The sequence below is a fragment of the Schistocerca nitens genome, chromosome 4 (assembly GCF_023898315.1).
Source record: "Schistocerca nitens isolate TAMUIC-IGC-003100 chromosome 4, iqSchNite1.1, whole genome shotgun sequence".
Lineage (NCBI taxonomy): Eukaryota > Metazoa > Arthropoda > Insecta > Orthoptera > Acrididae > Schistocerca > Schistocerca nitens.
In genome coordinates this window covers 172,454,191-172,476,203 of record NC_064617.1, presented here as the reverse complement: position 1 = coordinate 172,476,203, position 22,013 = coordinate 172,454,191, and the positions used below count along the sequence as shown (strand labels likewise).

Genomic DNA, 22,013 nt, shown 5'->3' with positions numbered 1-22,013 from the left:
AGTTCAGTGTCTGTCTCACAACTCGAGCTATCAGATGTCTTCCCTCCATCACCAGCTTCTCTGAATTATCCTTATAACACATCCTTCGCTCCTGCAGTCACCTTGGCCTGAATCTCGAGCACCCCTGCACTCAGGAGCACAACATTTGCTTGCTGGTAAAGACTTGGTTGGCAAACCCCGGGTTCCTGAGCTGGGGGAATGGCAGGTGATGCCAGTCCTTCGTCACTATAAGCTCTGGGCATGCTTCAGTGAACACTGTGCGGCACAGCAGTGGAACGTTGTGTACCACAAAGTATGAGCATTTTGGCCTGTCCACCTGGATCGAAAGGATAACCCTAAATCTCAAGGAGTGCTGCACCGATGAGATGCTGGTTGTTGAGAAACAGTCATTAGTGGACAAACTGTGGGGGAAAGTGCCACATCTCGGCTGCATAAGGCTTACTTGGGCAAGTGGGGTTCTGTCTGAGAGGACCCTTATTTCTCTGCTGCTTGCGGGACCAAGGGTAGAATCCTCCTCCTCCTCTCCTCCTCCTCCTCCTCCTCCCTCCTCCCCCTCCTCCTCCTCCCCTCCTCCTCCTCCCCTCCTCCTCCTCCCCTCCTCCTCCTCCCCTCCTCCTCCTCCCTCCTCCTCCTCCCCTCCTCCTCCTCCCCTCCTCCCCTCCCTCCTCCTCCTCCCTCCCTCCTCCCTCCCTCCCTCCTCCTCCTCCTCCCCTCCCCTCCTCCCTCCTCCTCCTCCCTTCCTCCTCCTCCTCCTCCTCCTCCTCCCCTCCTCCTCCTCCCCTCCTCCTCCTCCCCTCCTCCTCCTCCTCCCCTCCCTCCTCCTCCTCCTCCTCCTCCTCCTCCTCCTCCTCCTCCTCCTCCTCCCCTCCTCCTCCTCCCCTCCTCCTCCTCCCCTCCTCCTCCTCCCCTCCTCCTCCTCCCTCCTCCTCCTCCCCTCCTCCTCCTCCCCTCCTCCTCCTCCCCCCCCTCCTCCTCCCAGTGTGATGGGTGGACTGCCTGGGAGTACACTCACCCACTCATCCAAATGAATGGGGGAGGCCAGCTCTGATAATCAACTTGTGTTTAGTAACAAGGCTCAAGGAGTCAAAACCAGAATGTTTTTGTAGTGATTACGAGGAAGGAGGGGCAAAATAGTACCCTCCTATATCCATAAAGGCTTACAAGGGCTTGCTGGTACCATAGTCTTATCAATCTGTTGCAAAATGTCTCCTTACTGGTCGAGACTAACAGGGCAAAGCAGGTAGAACTACTTAGAAAGTCAGAAAAAATTGGGTAACTATGACATGATTGTTGCGTTGTATAACTCACTTAACGCCAACAAAGTTGTGTTCATATGCCATGAAATTATGGACAAGAACGTAATAGAGCTGAAACAAGGATGGGGATCTCAGGGGATAGTGGATGGGGAGTAAAGGGTGCATAGGAATAATGGAGAAATTGAGAAGACACCATCATTTTGAACATCAGTTCTCCAATGCTTCCTGGACTCATTACGGTAGCGTTCTTCTGACCTAACTCTATGCCGTGCTACAGCATTTTGGCCATACAACGCTGATTTGTAGAGGCAAACCAACCTGTGAAAAGGGTAGGAAGGCACTCCGTGAAGCTGGGACTGACTGTCCATCTCCAGCAGCCTCTATTAACTGCTCTGGAAGCCACCCAGTATAGAGCCAAGACTGCCCTGTTTTTTGCTTAGGAACACAAAATTCAGCAAATAAGTGACCACATGGATCCCTTATGCAGAAGCCAGAAAGAATAAAAAGTGTCAAAACTCCCTAACTTTGACACTTCTTATTCTTCCATAGTGCTGAAACCTGTCCCCTAGATTGATGCTTCAAGGCTAATGATGTTCAGAATACCACTGTCCACCACCAGCACCCGTACATTCCAAAGCAAGGTTGTAAAGACATAGTGAACCTGGCATATATGACAGAAGAGACCAGCAGTGTTGTCGAAGTGAGCATCATGAGTCCTCCAAAGAGCAGAGTGCCTTCCAATGCCCCCTTTCCTCAAAGCAGAGTACCTCCCAGCACCCATTTCCCCCACATCCTTGAAGGGAAAGGGAGCATGGAAAAGTTGTCAGCATTCAGGTTGAAAGCTGTCCCAGGCAACATCAGACATCATGCTGGCATGTCTGATATTGATTTTTGATGTCTCATCAGTGGATCCAGACAGTCCCTCCACTCCTAACCCCACCCCTCTCGCTCTAAAAGTGCCTAACCACCCTGGCACAAGAATAGGGGTAAATCAAAACCGCACTAATGAAATGGCTCCCATTCTCTTAGAACATATAAATCAGTACGGAACTCGTCTGGAGGAACTGAGACTCTTTGTAGAGGATAGACCATTCATCTGTCTAAAATAGAGACTCATTTTAAACAGACTGATGCAGCTGTATTCAAAGGTTATCGTTTCTACAGAAGACACCTTACTGGCGATAGCGAGAAAGGTGGTGTGTCAGTTTTGACAGACTCTTCACTTCTCACCTATGCCATTAACTGCAATGCTACAAGTGGTTAATGTTTGATTAGTGGCCAATATTGCTGTCCTGGTGTGCTCTGTGTATCTACTGCCCCACAATCTTGTTGATAGTGAGGTCCTTGCGCATCCTCTTGATCAACTACCCCATCCCTTTTTCCTTTTAGGGTAGTGTTGTGACTTAGCAAGACAGCCAAGTCACAACAAGAGGAAGCCGAAAGGCACCACCTAGCAAGTGTGGTGTCTGGCGGTGACACCACAGGTAGTAGTGCAGTATGGGGTTCAAACACCACTTGCTCCAATGGTTGAATACTTGAGGATTGGACCTGCACTGCAGATATTGTACTGATGAACATGCGTCAAACTACACATTGTAGCACGCCAATGGATTTGTCTACTGCCATAGAAATCTCCTTCTGCTTTGCCTACCCTTGCAGACCCTACTCAAAGGGAAGTGGATGACAACCTTCATGATAGTGACCACTACCCTATCTGGATCCATCTGCCCCATGGAGTAGTTCCTGAAAGGAAGCTGCCGAGATGGTTCTTCAGAATGGCTAACTGGATGCATTACAGGCAGTTAGCTGTTTCCGAGTTGTGTGACAGTGTCCAGGACTGGGTGGATCACAATACAACCATGATTCACGATGCCTATGATGCATCAGCCCCAAACTCAATTGGGACACCTAGGAGGTGACAAGTCCCTTGGTGGAATGAGGTTCTGCAGGCAGGGACAGGAGTGCAGCTACGCTATCAGTCAATGCCCTAAAGATGCAAATCTTGCAACCTTTCGAATGATGCAGGCAAAGGCGAGGAGAATAATTTGGGAGAGTAAGTGGTCTTCGCAATAGTTCCTGAAATCCATCAGTAGGTCCAAATCTGTAAGTAAAGTATGGGAAACAATCAGGAGGATTTCAAGGCGCAACTCACAACCACCGGTAACAGCTGTAAGAGTGCAGGAGTCTCCTAACATCGTCCAAGAGACATAGCACAGACAATGGCTGAATTGTATAAGTCCCTTACGGCCGATTGAAGGCAGGATATAGCTTTCCATCAGTATTAGGAGACATAATAGAAGACTTATTTTGACTTCCAGTCCACTAATGCGGAGGAATACAACCAGCCTTCCTCTCTGTGGGAGTTGGATTCTGCATTGTGAATACCTGGTGGTATGATGCCTGGGTACAACTTGGATAACGTACGACATATTGAAATAGTTACATGCATGGTTGGAGGTGGTCCTCCTTCAGCTCTTCAGTGAAATTTGGAGTACGGGAGGCTCTCCCAATTCGTGGAAAGAATCTATTTTAATCCCAGTTTTAAAACCAGGGAAGGATCGGACAAATGTCAGTAGTTATTGTAACATTAGCGTGACAAGCTGCACATGAAAATGGCACTGGAGCGTATGGTCAACTGGCCTAAAGTGTGGGTTCTCAAAACCGGGTTCCCTCCTAAGTCATTCTCAATATGGATTCAGGAGGTATCACTCAGTGCTTGATAGCTTGACCCTGCTCAAAGCAGCAATTCGACAATTGTTCCTTCATAGGCAACACATTATCATGGTTTCCTTCGATTTGGAAAAAGGCTAAGGTACCATAGTATTCCTTTGCAGCTCTCGGTGAGGGTTCTGTGGATGCCTACCCACCTTCTTCATATGGACCTTCCTCTTGGACAGGTGTTTTGGATAAAAGGTTGGGAATGTCCTATCTGACAATTTTAAGGAGGAGAAGAGTGTTCCTTAAGGGAGTTTTTCGAGTGTTAAAACATTCGCCATAGTTGTAAACAGTATGAGGTCCACAATGCGATGTCCAGTACTGTGATCCTTGTTGGTGAATGACTTCTCCATCTTCTGTGCATCCTCCAACCTCTCAATGGCTTCTTGGAAACTGCAGCCGATGATCAGGTGGTTGGAGGAATGGTCTTGCACCACATGTTTTGGAGAAAATGGTTTGTCAACACAATTGGCTCCTACGCAAGTAGCTCCCATTCTTTTTAATCTACCCCTTTTGTAACTGGGGAATACAGTTCTCACTTTTAAGGAAAAGGAGAAATATCTTGGTCTCACTTTTGATGAGAAGCTACCATGCCTGCCACATCTTAAATAACTGAAACCGGGATGTCTTAAGGCCTTACAGCCTTAAATGCATCAGCCATGTTGTCTTCTCGTGGTACACCAAGCATATGGGGCTTAGTCTGGTCCTACATTGCCAGCATTGAGATACATTCCGCCGCCTCTGGAAGAGCTGTTCAGACACCAGCCACGGGCAACAAAGAACCATGCAAGGGAGAGCCCAGAGTAGTTAGTTACAAAATGTGGGTGGTATTGAGGTTCAAAGCCACAGATGAACTAGGGAATCCCCCTGGCTATTAATTACTTTTAGAACTGATTGCATACAGGTAGCATTGCACCACAGACTACTTTTTACAATTAAATTAAATTTGATTTTACATCACCACACACATTTTATTCCTGTTTACACCAGTGGGTCCAAGCAGGCAGATTTTGTCAGTTGCTCAGTTGTGTTCTCCAACATTGTCCTCGGGGCAGGACATGCAGAGCAGTTTTAGGTTTCTTATGTGCAGTTGTCTGCTGTCCTGTGGGCAGTGGAGCAGAGGAGATGGTGTTGTAACAAGAAACTCATCTGCTGAGATTCTCAAGTGTCCTTCTTGCTATTTGTCAGATGTACCCAACAGATCGGATATTGCAGGAAGTGCAGGACACTCTCCTTCTCTTGCAAAGGCAAGGCAAGGAAATCATTATCTGCTGGGTTCCAGGTTACATAAAGACTCAGGGAGGCGAATTTGCCGATGTGACTGCCAAGGAGGCTTGCTCCATTCCAGCTTCTGAGTGCTGTTCAGTCCACCTGCAGACTGTCACCTCATTTGTGATCGGGAAGGCCATGTGTTGGTGGGAGGCTCAGTGGCTGGAAATAAAGGAATAATAAACTATGTTGCGTAAAACCTTCAATGAGATTATGGTTTACCGTTTAGGAGCTATCAGTAAGACTTATTTTAATTGAATGTGTTTTATGATGAACTGAAGGTTTATTTGGGTCTCCTGCAGGACCTGTCCTGTATTTTAACAGATAATAAGACGAGTATTGTACATGTTTTGGGATTTTGTGTAGTGTCCAGAATTCTTCCCAGAATATTGTGTATCAGATCTTAGTGTGTCATAGTGTCACAGTCACTCATTATTTATAAGTAGTCATCAAGCCACAGTCATCTGTCCCCTTTTTAACTGTTTAAGTACTGCTATTTTATCCATGATTTCATCTAGTTATTCTGCTGTGTCTTGTTGGGATTGTATTACGGGCTTTTCTGAAGCTCACCTTATCGGGGTGGCCTTTAGATTCTTGTAGGGGGGAATGCAACTTGGTTTTCTGTCATCATTAAGACAAGGGTGCTGATGACATTGCTATTTAGCACCATCAGCCATGAATAGAGATCGGAAAAATTCGCATTTTGCGATTAATGCGAAATAGATGCGAATTATTCCTCAAAATACGAAAATGCGAAATTATCTAATAGACACTATTTCATAGCGAATTGTATTCATATGGACTATTTAATCAGAGATAGTTTGAAATAGCTTTATTTTCTGCATATAAATATCGAAAATGTAATCAATTTTCAGTTACTGGTATTGTACATCTGGTGAAGCCCAGCCTGCAAAATAAAAATGTGTATGAACACAATGATGTATCAGTGTGCACAGCGATCCGGCACCATGCAGATTGTGGACAGTTCAATGGTCTAATTAAGATACACATCACATAATGCAGCATAATAGTACTCGGCTGTGGGACCTATAATTTTTTACAACAAAGAAACACACTAGTTTGTGTGTCAGTTGAAGCTCAAAAGATGGTATAATGTGGCAAATTAGGTGGAGGATGTTTTGAGCTGTGGTTGCAACGAACTAGAGGTCGGGTCTGAACTAAGTCGTTAACAATGTTCTGCTAACTTCAACAAGCAGTTGTGCAGTGGCCATCTCTGAATGCCTTGTGTTGCGTGTTGCTTCTGCTTTTCTTTATGTATTTTGAAAAAAGTGAAGCGACTAATGTTGGTCTATCATGGATTTCGGTTACCACCCGTACAACAATGGAACAGATCAGAGATCCCTGTAACAATGTGTCAGTTGTGCTGCTGCCGCCATGCTAAAGGGAGGCGGAGCTTGTTACCCGGCACCTCTCTCCTCTCCTCTCTCCTGTCTGGCTGTCAGAATTCTAGTTTGTATACACTCACAGCTATCTGCCACTATAGCCCATAGTGGCTGCACTCTGCACTATAGTGACTGTAAAACGAAATGTGTAATGTTTTTTGACTGCACCGAAACCCTTCTCCTAATGTAAAAATCGAATTACTGTACATTCGGTTCCACTCCTATGCTAAATGTGTTGTCAGTTCAGTTTGTAGCGTTCTCAAACATGGGTCGCACAGCTATGAATGCCCATGGAAGGTTGAAATTAATGGTCTGCAAAAATTTTTAATCATCATTTGGTTGGGGGGAAAACAAGTATGTCCAGAAATACCTTAATTCGGCGATGCGTTCAGTTCACTAGCAGGAAAATGCTGGTGCTTTTCAACAGAGCAATCATTCTTGAACGCTTAGGTACAGCGAAACCAAGAAAACAAAGGCCATTGCGGGACAAAAAGTGTTGAAGTTTTTGCAGAAGAAAACAATTGAGTCGAAAAGTTCTCAATCAGTACTTTAACAGTAAATTTCAAAGAAGTAGGGCTTCGTTCATCTTCAGATGCGAATTTTGCCAGAAACAAATGTGAATTTTGCCAACAACACTTCTGTTTTTTGCTGAATGGTCTGCTTTAATCATAAAGTATTGTTCTTATATGATGTATTAATGGGCCAGTCATGCATCAAGTACTTCAGCAGTTGCCCATGCGATTTTGTTACGAGGAACAGTGGCTAGGTTTGTAAGAAACCAGTTACTAATTTTTCTGATCGGGCTGCTTATCTGTAATGTAGCAAAACATAATAATTTAATTGCATAGATAAAACATATACTCACCAAATGGTGGCAGAGCACACCCATAAGATGGTTGTAATTGGCAAGTTTTTGGAGCCCGTGTCTCCTTCAGGAAGAGGGGTGAAGGAAAAGGACTGGAGAGGTCTAGGAAAAGGGGTAGATTTGGAGAAAGTCACCCACAACCATGAGTCAGGGGAGACTTAGCATACGGAATGAGAAGGAAAGACTGATTGTTGGGGACTGTATTGGATGAGATTTGAAAACCTGAGAGCTTAAAGGTGGAAGACAGCAAGTCTCATCCCATACAGCAAGTCTCCCGTGGCCTGCAGTTCTGGGTGACTTTCCCAAAATCTACCCCTTTTTGGAAAACCTCTCCAGTCCTTTTCCTTCACCCCTCTTCCTTCTACCAGGAGGAGGAGCCACTGGCTCCAAAAGGTTGCCAATTACAACAGTCTTTTATATGTGTGTTCTGCTGTCACTTAGTGAGTAGATTTTATATCTATCCAATGAAAGAATTTTGTCAAAAATTGATTGTTTTTGTTCTTATAATATCTAAACTTAACATGTGGAGAGAGAGAAGCATGGTGATAAATGTTTGTGGTGTATACCTAAGTCTTCTCAGACACCAGTCTGAAAACCTTGGCCTGCTAAATAACACATTTTCATTTACACTGAATTTGAAAAGTCGCTCGCTATTCTTTCATTATTTTCAGGAGGGAAGTTTGCCAGCCAAGTAATGTTATTGTTAAATCTGTATAAACTTGGGAACTCTCTCTTCAATATTTCTGTAGGCTATGTATATCTTTTTTTGCTGTCCAAGCAGTGTAAATTCTGTCTTTACAAGAAAAAAAAAACCTCTAAATTTTAACCTCAACATAATTTGGTCAGCTCAAAGTATGCTACAGAGCTCACTTAAAGGTAGAATCTTCTCCACCTGTGAGGAACTACTGTAGTTTTATTCATATAAAATCTAAGAATGTTGTTCATGTTGAGCAACTTTCCCACACTTCTACTCAAGCTTGAGAACATTCTCTGGTGAAGTACAGTCTCAGACTCGCTTCATTCATGCGAACTTGAGAATGTTCTCAGAAATTCAAAACATAAAGTACATCCATTTTATTCATACAACCCAATGTCTCTTCTGAAGTTTCCCAAACACAAAGCTCCCTGCAACTGCAGCTGCAACGAAGGTCAGTGAATTTATTCAATTGCATTGCATAAACTATTCCATCTTGTAATGCTACGGTTACTCAGTATTTGGCCTAAAACACTTAGAATTGTTGTGGATGACTTTGATATCCAGTAGTATTCCACAAATCATTACACTTTTGTATGGTTTTGAGGTGGGCTATGTTAGTACTGTGTGTTCTCCATTTTCATCAAGGTTCTGAAGAACATATTGAACATCACTTGTAGTGCACAAATTTACATCAATAGCCTCAGTAGTCAGTATCATCTTCAGCAGTCATGTCATGTTCTTACTCCATTGAACTACAAATTTTTAAATGCTTTCATAAATTTGTTTCCGCTATCAGTTAACATTGTTTGATTATGAATTATATGAATTTTATCTGTCATTGTGTCTAGGTAGTTGTTCTGTAGATACGTGCCCCAGAAAATCTCCAACATGCTAGTGTGTTGGACTGTCTGTGGACTTTACTATTAATCCAATCAGCCACAACTCAAAAACCTTCATAGCTTGACCGTACGTTCAGTATTGATTCATATATATTCTATTCATGCAATATTAATTTTATTTCTGCAACTAATTCTTGGTGAAAGTATTTCTTATATTCTGGTAGGTGTCCTTCAGCTGATTACATTTGTACCATAATACGAAATGTTTATATTGTTCAGTGTTTCAATTTAAGTGGGGTTCAGCAACATCAGTGGTGTAATGGAATGTATGAAACACTTAACAAATATTATGAAATGAAATGTCTTAGACAAACAATCGTTCTTTGTGATTCTGCAAATTTAAAGCTTTCTTCTTGTCTCATTTGCTTCGCAAGAGCATGATATTCTTCACCAGGTTGTTTGCCTGTATTTAAGTGACTTGTATGAACTCCTCCCCTAATTTTAACAACTGTAGATGAGAAACTGAAGTGGGATCAGTAACAACAGTGGGTTGTTTATGAGTGGACTACCGTCATCTAAGCTGCTTGATGTGAGCATCAAAAAAGATCTTAGTGTGTTTGACTATTACTAACCTCAGAGTCCGTACTTTGTCCACAGTTTGGCAGAGGAAGGGAGAGGAGAAAGCATTAACAAATGCAGAATATGTTAAATGGGCAGTGTCAGTAGTGTAACTTCCAAGGCCTTTTGCATACAAAGCATTTTTGTGTCGCATTTGTTGCACTGTAAAGTAAGTATAACCATGCACAAACTGAAGCTCTGCAGTGTTGTACTAGACACGGGCTTACTGTAGGTGCATGCCCTTCCTTACCACCGACCTTTGCACTGTCTGCCCTCACCAGTTACAGGGGAACTAAACAGTTTGGTGTAGATTGTGAACCACAGTGCAGCTAGACATTTTTCATATTAACCAGTCATTGCCAGAGACAAACAAACCATGTCAAAAAAAATCTTTAAAACAGTTGAGGAATCTACCCCAGACCTCCCAATTTGTAATGTGGCTTTTATTCAGAGGCACAAACACATCTGCATACAATATTAATAAATTATTGGACATAAACTGTAGTGAACCACAGGAAGAAAAACAGATTACATAAATGCTAATTGAGAAGGAAACAAGGAAAATGCGATGGTAGTCTTAGTCATTCATTAATTAGTTATCAATAATAAATGACCAATACTTCATGTATTGGCTGATAATTTATTCAAGAATAATTTTTTAAAAGTATCCATTTATTTGAATAATTATTTACATACAAACTTACTCAAATAGTTCCAATTTCTGCCAGCCACTACTAGAAGTTACAACAGTGCTTCCTGAAAGTGTCTCACCTTGTGCATTCTATTTCCTCCGTTTTCTCGACTAGTCAACTGTCATTCTATAAAAGTTGCTGGAAATAGATGGATCTGATACGGAGAACGATAATTGTATGTAAATTGAATGGCACAAAAATTCTGGAATCAGCACTTTCGTATGTGAGGTCTTGGACAGGCACCTTCTAATTTTAGCAAGAGTAACTCCCTTCCTTTTGCTGTTACACAGGTATCAGGAAAGGATATCGTGCTTTGTGACTCTTTGTGCTCCAAAAGGCTTATAGATTAGTTAGTTCCTCTGTGTTTTGTCATTGAATCTGCAATAAACTATGCAAAATAAAGTAAGGGAAATTCCATTCTGATTTATACCTATTGTTGCAGATGAACCTGGAAATATACCAGTATCAGGAACATAGTGTTAACGCTCAACAGGTGTTCATCCACCTTCTCTGTCAGTACAACACCAAATTATGACCCTTGTCATTTGTCTTCAGTGCTCTCCAGGCATAACATCCAGAAGCTAGGACCTAATGTTGAGACATCTATGTTTCTCATTTAATGCTGCAAGAAGTTGTATTTGTAATTACTTACTTAAAAATTATATCCCGTAAACTCTTTAAACTGCAGTCTCTGTGGAGAAGCCAGGCAAGTGGTACCTACAAGTAGATGTAAAGAAATGAAGGGGAACAGAGAGAAAGTGCACCAATAAAATTATAGTTGACAGACAGTCAAGCTAGCAGTGCTTCCAATTTTATGGTCTAGGTCCCAATGTGCAAAATTGTTTGCTTCATTTATTTCACTTTTATACATTCTATAAACTGAAATTCTTGCCCTTTTAAAACACCAGTTCGATATTGAGAACCAGTAGTTCAGTGCTTGCAAATGAAATTACGTTGGCTGAGTTGTTTAGGTGTTCCCAGTGCAGTTCTTTCCTAATCAAACTTATGCTAATGTTAGTTATTTCTGCCTTAGACCTTTGGAATGTTGCTGAAGTTTTTGCCGTATTGTGGCATGGAATTTCTGCAGTTGTTCTTGTTTTATGGAGGAGGAGTTGACATTGTGAAAATACTGCTTCAAATTCTAAAGCTGCTTTTCATGCAGTTGAAGTAGGATGGTGGAACCAATACTCTTTTCTAGTCCTTTTTTCATGTGCAGTTAATGAGGCCTAAAGTGAAAGTCAGCACTGTAACTGTATATGCATAACCCATGTGTGTATAACCTATCCTCTTAAAATATGTATCTCTTTATCTTAGTTAATTCTGTCAATGTTTTGTCTGTATGTTTTATGTGTAGATGTGTGTGTGTGTGTGTGTGTGTGTGTGTGTGTGTGTGTGTGTGTGTGTGTGTGTTATCCCCCCTGCCTTAGTATAGTATGATGGGATCTTGTATTTGATTACAAATGGCATCAGCACAGTGTCCTAAATATGTTGTCAGCCATGGTCAGAACTGTGTTCTGTGTAGTTGTGAGTGTATTGTGTTGGAGCAAAGTGATTAACGGCGTGGCCAAATTGTTGGTACTCATTGGGTGCTTCTGTAAAAAGGAAGCCAAAATGTCTGGTGTTTCAAAAGGCACCATGTCTAAGATTTATGCCATATAGAGGGATAGTGGAAAAACATTATCCACAAAGTCACAATGTGGATGAAAGTGTGTGTTGAGTGATCATGATGGTTCCTCTCCTTTGCTAGTTTTGGTCCTAAATTGCATACAATTATTTTTCTTCTCATAGCTAAAAATTGTTATAAATAATTATTTTTCATAAATTACTTCTTACCATATAAAGCAATTGCAATATGTGTAATGAAATTAAAGTGTAATAAATTGTATAAATTTGGACTTAATAGTTTGTTAGTAATTGTAACATGCGTTTATTTCCTTTGTTTTCAGTCGTAGGGATGATATGGAATCTCTGGGGTACGTGCTCATGTACTTCAACCGTGGCAGTTTACCCTGGCAAGGTCTTAAGGTTAATATCAAAATCATTTCTTCAGTAGACTTGAGAATTCAATATTCTTAGGTTGCCACTGACTTATTTTGAAATATATATTCACACACTCTTGTTACATTTCTACTCGTATTTGAGGATTGTGTAAGTACTGCTGTATGTCATATAACGAGCCTCTATAATTTTCAGGCTGCAACAAAAAAACAGAAATATGAGAAGATAAGTGAAAAGAAGATGTCAACACCTGTTGAGGTTCTGTGTAAAGTAAGTACTAAATGTAAATTAATAGATTTTGAAACACACCTGTAATTCAGTAGTATCATTACTCATATTTGTAACTGTGATTCATGTTTCATAAGGTCTCACAAATGTAATTCATTGATGTGGATATTTCCTATTATGTAAAATGTACATTGAAAATTTGAGAAGTTATTTTATCGCAGACTTGGACTCCAACCTGGGTGCTTGTGTGTCATGGGCAATGTGTTACCAATTACCGTATTTACTCGAATCTAAGCCGCACTTTTTTTCCGGATTTTGTAACCCAAAAAACTGCCTGCGGCTTAGAATCGAGTGCAAAGCAAGCGGAAGTTCTGAAAAATGTTGATAGGTGCCGCCACAACTAACTTCTGCCGTCGAATATATGTAGCGCTACACAAGCATGCTTTGTGGGCACAAAGATAAATACTGGCGCCAAAACCTCTGCATCAGTAAATAAATTTAAAAAAAAAAAAGGTAGAAGACGAGCTTTTTTCTCCGCCCCGAGTTTCGACCACTGCATTTTCATACATTATCCAACGAAGTAAATACAAATTCCGTATTGTTCATCTTCGAATGTAGCAGAATTTCAATGTACTACGAAAATCCGACTGGCAAGACTGTTAGGGATGTTTGTCAATATGGCCAACTCTACGTTCAGAGTTTTTTCCTACCTGTGAGAAGAGATGGTTGCTAATAGGAACCTGATGAAATGTGAATCACATGCAGTATTCTCTTCACCATAAGAATAATACGAATATAAACATTTTGCCATGTATTCTTTCGTGTTTGCTGCTATCTCATTTAAATCCTGTCTGCGTAATAAACTACGAAACTAGAGTGAGACAACAGCAAACGCGGAAGAATATACGTATCATGTCATGTTTATATTCGTATTATTCTTATGCCTAATAGTGATACAGTCAGAAACGAAGCACGGCAACTGACTAGATTTTAAATGTAAGATGACTCATTTCTGTGCAGAATTTGATGTACTAAAGAAGCGGCCGCAAAGATTTTCAAACGGAGGAAAATTTTCGCAAAACTCACGTTCAGAACATGTTCTATCATACGCATGTTCTATCATACGCATTTGGTTCTTGTTGATCATTATCAAAGAAAGCAGCAGTGTAAGAACAACAAATAGCAGTCTCTTGCCATTGTTTCGCTAATGAGAAGATTCCTTTATTTTTTTTTATTTTTTTTTATTTTATTTTATTTTTTTTATATATATATATATATATATATAAAAGCGGCGGTAGCGCGCACAAAAGCAAGTCATGCCGCGAGCGGTGACAGGCCGTAAACACGCACTATCAAAATGCGACAAACAATGCATTACACAGTACAGTAATGCATTTTCAGCTTAGAGTGACGTAAACACCTATAACAAAGAAAACGGCACTTATCAGATCAAAGAAAAATAAGCAATCGATTCAAACCAGACGAAGCATGTGAAAAAGGAAGGGTACCCGTGTAAATACGGACGGAGCGCTGATGCATAGCAATGGCTACCTGGTAAAGCTTAACTGCTAAGCTTAAGACTCGAACCAAACTACTGTAGCTGTATCGTCTTTCATTCGACCTAAATTGTGTCTCATATTACAATGGACCAACTTTGTTTCGATTTGGAGGTGCGGCCTAAGACTTTTCTCTCCCCATGAATTTTGAGTCTCAAATTTCAGGTGCGGCTTAGATTTGGGATTTTTTTTCCCCCCCCCTTTATTTCAAGTCTCATTTTTCAGGTGCGGCTTAGATTCGAGTGCGGCTTAGATTCGAGTAAATACGGTAAACTAAAAGTAAACCTTAACGCTTTTACTCAAGCGTTCAACTTGCTGGTAGTTCCCTTCATACCTTGCAAACTAGCTCCATGGTATTTAGAATAACTGATAACACCTTGAACCTTTTTGATGATGCAGTGAATGGGACATACCCATTTATTCCAAAAATATTCTTTGTTGGGTGGTCTGCAGCTTTTATGTATTTGGTAATGGACTTCTTGTTGTACATACTGTGCTGCACCTCAGAACCACTTATTTACCATACCATTTTTAGGACATATAGCTCATAATCAGTTGTGTGTGATACAGAGAATGAGCAGAGAAGTGTGTGCACATTGGTGTTGGCAACACAAGAAAATTTGTGTACACTTAAGTACAAACTGATTATTTACATACCGCGAACATCTACAACAATCAATGTGTCTTTCAACTACAAAATCTTTGATAGTTATAAACAGTCTACATAAATTCTTAGCTTTTAATATATTCACTTCTGCATACTATTTGTACAAACAAGACATTCAGTGTACATAATTAATGGATGCCACAGATGTAGTGAGGTATGACCTCACAGGTAATAAATGACCTGTGCTATGAGACACTTCACCCTTTCAGTTCCATGTTTCCTTGTGCTGTCAGCTACTGTGGAAGTCAGCACCAACACAAACAAGGGAGGAGAGAGGCAGCAATGATCTGTATATTAAACTTTCTAATTAATAGGACACTTTACTTCTAAAAAGAAGAGAAACATAACTTAATGTTATGTAGTGGCTTGAGTTGCTTTTTGCACCTCCTACGTGTAATTTCTTTACCCACTATTACTAAGTGCAGAACGCAGTGTAAGTATCATCTTCCTATTACTCAGTAATGAGGCTCTCAAGGCCTGTGGTCAAACTAGAGCCGATCAGTCATGAGCGCCTGGTTAAATCAGCGTTGACAGGGGGCACTGAACTCTCTTCCTGTGACGATGCTCACTCTGCCCATTGGCAATAAGGTCAGCGCCTTCTTGATGCCATTTCGCGGTGCTGCACTGCTTGTTGTGCAGTCGATGCATTGTGTCTGCACATCATGCTGTGACAGTATTGTCAGATATGGTCAGGAAGTGTGCCATTTAATGTTTTGCAGTTATACCATGTTCACACGATGATTTTGTGTACCACAGACGTAAGACAGAGAATGGACCCTATGTGGGCCATGTTGATGTTATTACAGAAAGAATATTATTAGAATTTAAATAATCATGGGATTCTGTTTTTTCCTTTTTCTTCCTTTTTCACTTTTTTTGCCTTTGCGTCTTTTTTTTGCCTTTGCGTCTTTTTTTTGCCTTTGCATCTTTTTTTGCCTTTGCGTCTTTTTTTTGCCTTTGCATCTTTTTTTGCCTTTGCGTCTTTTTTTTGCCTTTGCATCTTTTTTTGCCTTTGCATCTTTTTTTGCCTTTGCATCTTTTTTTGCCTTTGCATCTTTTTTTGCCTTTGCATCTTTTTTTGCCTTTGCATCTTTTTTTGCCTTTGCATCTTTTTTTGCCTTTGCATCTTTTTTTGCCTTTGCATCTTTTTTTGCCTTTGCATCTTTTTTTTGCCTTTGCATCTTTTTTTTGCCTTTGCATCTTTTTTTGCCTTTGCATCTTTGTTATTGCCTTTGCATCTTTGTTATTGCCTTTGCATCTTTGTTATTGCCTTTGCATCTTTGTTATTGCCTTTGCATCTTTGTTATTGCCTTTGCATCTTTGTTATTGCCTTTGCATCTTTGTTATTGCCTTTGCATCTTTGTTATTGCCTTTGCATCTTTGTTATTGCCTTTGCATCTTTGTTATTGCCTTTGCATCTTTGTTATTGCCTTTGCATCTTTGTTATTGCCTTTGCATCTTTGTTATTGCCTTTGCATCTTTGTTATTGCCTTTGCATCTTTGTTATTGCCTTTGCATCTTTGTTATTGCCTTTGCATCTTTGTTATTGCCTTTGCATCTTTTTTTTGCCTTTGCATCTTTTTTTTGCCTTTGCATCTTTTTTTGCCTTTGCATCTTTTTTTGCCTTTGCATCTTTTTTTGCCTTTGCATCTTTTTTTGCCTTTGCATCTTTTTTTGCCTTTGCATCTTTTTTTGCCTTTGCATCTTTTTTTGCCTTTGCATCTTTTTTTTGCCTTTGCATCTTTTTTTTGCCTTTGCATCTTTTTTTTGCCTTTGCATCTTTTTTTTGCCTTTGCATCTTTTTTTTGCCTTTGCATCTTTTTTTTGCCTTTGCATCTTTTTTTTGCCTTTGCGTCTTCTTTTTTTGCCTTTGCGTCTTCTTTTTTTGCCTTTGCGTCTTCTTTTTTTGCCTTTGCGTCTTCTTTTTTTGCCTTTGCGTCTTCTTTTTTTGCCTTTGCGTCTTCTTTTTTTGCCTTTGCGTCTTCTTTTTTTGCCTTTGCGTCTTCTTTTTTTGCCTTTGCGTCTTTTTTTTTTTGCCTTTGCGTCTTTTTTTTTTTGCCTTTGCGTCTTTTTTTTTTTTTTGCCTTTGCATCTTTTTTTCGCCTTTGCATCTTTTTTTCGCCTTTGCATTTTTCTTTTTTTTCCCCCTCGCCTTTCCTCTTTCTTTTTTTTTCCCTCGCCTTTCCTCTTTCTTTTTTTTTTTCCCTCGCCTTTCCTCTTTCTTTTTTTTTTTCCCTCGCCTTTCCTCTTTCTTTTTTTTTTTTCCCTCGCCTTTCCTCTTTCTTTTTTTTTTTTCCCTCGCCTTTCCTTTTTCTTTTTCCCTCACCTTTCCTTTTTCTTTTTATTTTTTTTTCTCGCCTTTCCTTTTTCTTTTTATTTTTTTTTCTCGCCTTTCCTTTTTATTTTTATTTTTTTCCTCTCCTTTCGTTTTTATTTTTATTTTTTTTCTCGCCTTTCGTTTTTTTTTTTATTTTTTTTCTCGCCTTTCGTTTTTCTTTTTATTTTTTTTCTCGCCTTTCGTTTTTCTTTTTATTTTTTTTCTCGCCTTTCGTTTTTCTTTTTATTTTTTTTCTCGCCTTTCGTTTTTCTTTTTCTTTTTTTCTGTTTTTGCTTTTTTTCCCCCTTTAGTTCCACATCATCTTTTATCATCATATAGACTTTGTATTGAGACACAAATCGCTGGTTGTAGAGGTGCACACAGTACAGCTCATAGCTTACGAGATGTATGGTATCAATCTACATACACAGTTGATAATGCGATACCTGTGAACAACAGGTGTCTCGGTCTGTATCCTACTCTGTTGCATAGAAAAATGTGCAACCTCTATGTAGAAAATTTGGTGAATGAGTCTATTGTGAATGATTACTCAGAAATATATTTTAATGCCACATCTGATTCACATATTGTGTAACTTTATTCTATCTGTGCCTGTAGAAAACTTGTATCTAAAAAGCAATGTTGTTGGTATAGGAATGAAATTACAATTTTACTAAATGTGAAAGAATGGTTGTATTTTGTTAGAACTTGACCCCTCTCAAGTTGCAAATTATTTAATCCCCTCAATGCACAGTATTTGTGTCTTAATGTTGTCTTAATTTATGCAAATATAACTCACAGCGTACTTGTTTCCATGCAGGGTTTCCCAGCTGAATTTGCCATGTACCTCAACTACTGCCGTGGACTGAGATTTGAGGAAAGCCCGGATTACATGTATCTGCGGCAACTTTTCCGTATCTTGTTTCGCACATTGAACCACCAGTATGACTACACGTTTGACTGGACAATGCTGAAGCAGAAGTCTGTACCACCATCAGGTGCCGGTCCATTGGCTGCAGGTGGAACGACAGCAGGCGTAGCCACGCCAGGTGAGAGGTCGGCCAAGGAGCGTGGTGACCGGACGTGAAGTGTGTGTCTCCCTCTGTCCTTGATGATGTTGAATCTGCGCTTGATCAACACACAGCTGTGTCCTTTGTATTATTTAGAAATGTCAAAACACTGTTTGTAATTGTTTATTAAAAATTTGAAGACGTGGGCACTTTTAAAATTTTTATTTCGGTATTTCTTCAATGATTCTACTTATCGAGAAACATGAAAGTGAATTCCTCTACTCAAAAGATAGGAAGTAAAAGACAGTGTAACTGCGGAAAACTGAAGCAATATTTCTTTTTTGCTTCAGTGTAGTTTGAGAAGCATTTTTCGTGTAAGCTACATAAAATAATCTTAAAGGCACTGTTTCCTTTTTTTTCTTTTTTATTCGATTCACACAGTGTGTTTGTTTGTGAGAGAAATAGCCTAAGTTTGTTTTAAATGCAGCAGGCAATCACTTGTTCTCAACTCTGTTTTGTATTCTGTCTTACACGTAAATAAAATTGAAGAAAGTTGTCTAGCCACATGGTTTATGGTTGAATGTAGTTTCTAATAAATTGCCTGTCTTCTGTTGACTGTTCAGTGTTTTTAATATATTATTATATGTAAATAAGTACACATACATGTTCGTGAAGATATATTTTTTCTGTTCCTGTACATAATGTTAATATTATGGTAGATACTTATGTATATTAACTTGACGCAAGTGAGAATTGTGTCGAACAAATAATTTTTCATATGTGGAAAAACACACACACTGTGGTTTCTTTAACATTTCAAACACTTGAAAAGATAGCATTTTTGTATTTCATGATCATTAATTTGCCAAGGCTGCATTTTAATGCTGCAAACTGGAATAAAAATAAATGAAGAATATAGTGGCAAATTTTTGAAGCATATGATCATTTCCTGAGTGCATCCTATCCTTTCAAGGAAACTTGTGTGGATTGACTGTCAATTTTGGGAAAAAAAGCAGTCATGCGGATGCATAGATTTTCTGTTAAGTGAACACAGAAAATTTTATTGCATCGGCAGTGATACATATCTTTGAGAAGACAGCTACAACACATGCCAAAGCTTAGAGAATTGTCTACTGGACATTTATTGAAGTGCCTTCTCTTTGAAAAAATTATGTATTACCTACTCATCAAATCTCTTACTTTGAGATGTTCATTTCTTATTTTGAATACCAAATAACCTTTGTTTTTAACAACACAGGCAAAACTGTGTACTGAATAAATGGTACTGTTGGTTCACAAAGCATTGATCAATTTCTTCCTGGTGGAAACCACAGCTGTGAAATCCGAAGAAAGACATCTTCCGAATAGTTGTATTTTAAAATTGTGTTTTATTAAGCACTACTAATTTAGGTGTAGCTCATTTTCAAATACTTCAAAAACACATGTGGCTACATCGTCCTCCTCAATTAAAAATTGTGCCATGTATCATTAAGTACTGTTCGGTCTTAAAGGTGCCTGATCTAAACTATATGACGGATGGAACTGAAATTGCAGCAACTGTTAATTTACAAATTACACAAAATAAGATATATGTTTCAAAGTTTTGCTGTCCTTCAAAATAGTCCCCAGCATTGTGTATGACCCATTGCAAGTGACACAGAAGTTGTAAGATACTATTAGCAGTGAAAGTTACGATGATAGTGGTGTGATCTACTGCGTGATGAATCCTTATAACAGTTCTGAACTGAATGGCTTGAAATGCTTCCTTCAGGTTAGGTGTGAAGTTTGCAGCTGAAGGGGATTGTGGTGGGTGGTACAACACTTTCCAGCACCACCAAGTGAACTAATGTCACAACTTGTGCTTGTGCTCCTGAGCATTGTCTTGCAAAATGGTGAGTGGGTCCTGCAGAAAGTGACACTGCTAAATTGTTCAGCTTTTGCAACATGGCCTGTAACGAGCTGCCAAAAAGAAGTGGTGACACTTTCTGCAGGACCTTCCCATCATTTTGCAGGACAGTGCTCAGGCCCATATGGCACAAGTTGTGACTGATTCATTCTGTCAGTAAGGCTGAAAATTGCTGTATTGCTCACCACATTCCTCTGCATTGAAGCCCTTGTGACTTCAACTTTATTCATAAATTGCAGGAAACATTTCTTGGCATTCACTTCAGAACTGTTAGATATTCGTTGGGCGGTAGTCCACTAAACTCAAACTATCAACACAACTGGCTCTGTTAAACGTATCTGAAGACTTCTAAATCGCTGATAATGTGTTATACACAATGCTGGTGGCCACTTTGAAATGTGAATCTATTTTGTTTATGCTGTAAATAAATAGTTGTCACTATTAAAGCTCTACCCCTCGTAAAATACATGGAATTATAGTGGTCACAAGAACTTAAGTCATATCGCACAATTACACCACCAGTAACACTGAGAAAACAAACCTTGGAGTTAGTGTTTGATTTGTGTGTGTGTGTGTGTGTGTGTGTGTGTGTGTGTGTGTGTGTGTGTGACAATAACTACTGTCAACTACTACCACCCTATGTGTTTTATATTTTAGAACATGCATTTTGATGGCTGTGCTATGCATAATAATGCATGGTATGTGATTTTTAATTGACAGCGATGATGATGATGATGATGATGATGATGATGATATTTAAAAATGAGCTAAGCTCGAAAATAGTAGTGCTTAGTAAAGTGCAATTTTAAAATGCAGCGTGGCGCAATGATGGCTTTGTTCACGAGTGTTGGTGTTTAGTAACAGGTTATTATTTGCATGTTAATTTAGGAAGAAATAGATTATGGTAAACTGCTAAAAAAAGAAATTTATAAATGCAGTATTAAATTATATCTTAACCTCTTAGTACAGTGGATTATGACAGTGTTACTGATGGTTCATTATTTTTTACTGATATGAATACAGTGCAGAGCAGAATATAATGAGAATATGTGTGTGGACCATATTAGTAACACAAAAGAAACACATGGTATGATATGTTTGAAAGAATACTAGGATGCAGTTTCTTCTATTTTAATTACTTGTGAAAGTTTTGTAATTATTGGTGCAATATGGTTTGCTGTTATAGTCCCCAAATACAACAGTGATTATTTTGTTATGCTTTTGCCTTATAATTCCTTCCGAGTCATACTTATTTTCTATACTTGTGCCAGTGAAACATTACACTTGACAGCTTGCATTACATAGTTAGGCTGGCTTTACTGCAGTAGCAATGTTGCAACAGCAGACTCTATACACATAGCAGACAATATGTATTTCTGTTCCATCTGTAAGCTATTAAGCAGTATCAGTGTATATAAGAACCAGTTTTTGACACAATGACAGCAAATAAACAGCTGCATAACAAAGCACATGCTTTTGATAGCATAGCAAAAGGAATACCAAAAAAATAACTGGATGATGACCAGTATCTTGAAAGTAGTGTGGTACGTAGTGGACAAAGTAATAGAGATTATATGTTCTTACTCTAGTTTTCATAATTACAAGGATGCAATAAACAACAAATACTTGCAGTTTTTCACTTGCCATTTTGTGGATACAGTAGCACTATTCCATACCAGTCCCTATCGTCACTGTTGTTGAATCATTGTCAAAAGAGTCGCATCCTCACCAAGACAAACCATTAGCTATTCATGGTCACTGATGACACCTATGGTTGTTTGTACTGCTCGAATAAGTTTTTGGTGTGCCTGATCTTTTTTCTCCACGAGACTGCATTCAGTCGCAAGAGCTCCCACACAACAGCGTCTCCACCTCTGTTGTAAAGGACTTGTTATTGTTCCTTGTGTATGTGATTGTGTCGCTCCATACTACCTCGATGGGGTTAAAATGGGAGTAATACACTTTCAGCCTTAATAC

The 22,013-nt window shown here is 39.6% G+C and overlaps 1 protein-coding gene across 2 annotated transcripts in view; it reads left to right on the top strand.

The window, feature by feature from the left end:
• Window positions 1–22,013, top strand: part of LOC126251355 (casein kinase I) — a 106,545-nt gene that overhangs the window by 78,057 nt on the left and 6,475 nt on the right. Inside the window, exons 5-7 of one of the 2 annotated variants that reach the window (XM_049951728.1) lie at window positions 12,301–12,379; window positions 12,548–12,622; window positions 17,941–18,169. In XM_049951728.1, the coding sequence (XP_049807685.1) occupies window positions 12,301–12,379; window positions 12,548–12,622; window positions 17,941–18,169 (383 nt within the window). Of the gene's footprint in view, window positions 1–12,300; window positions 12,380–12,547; window positions 12,623–17,940; window positions 21,249–22,013 lie in introns of those variants that run through there. The other variant, XM_049951726.1, reaches the window with a different exon arrangement.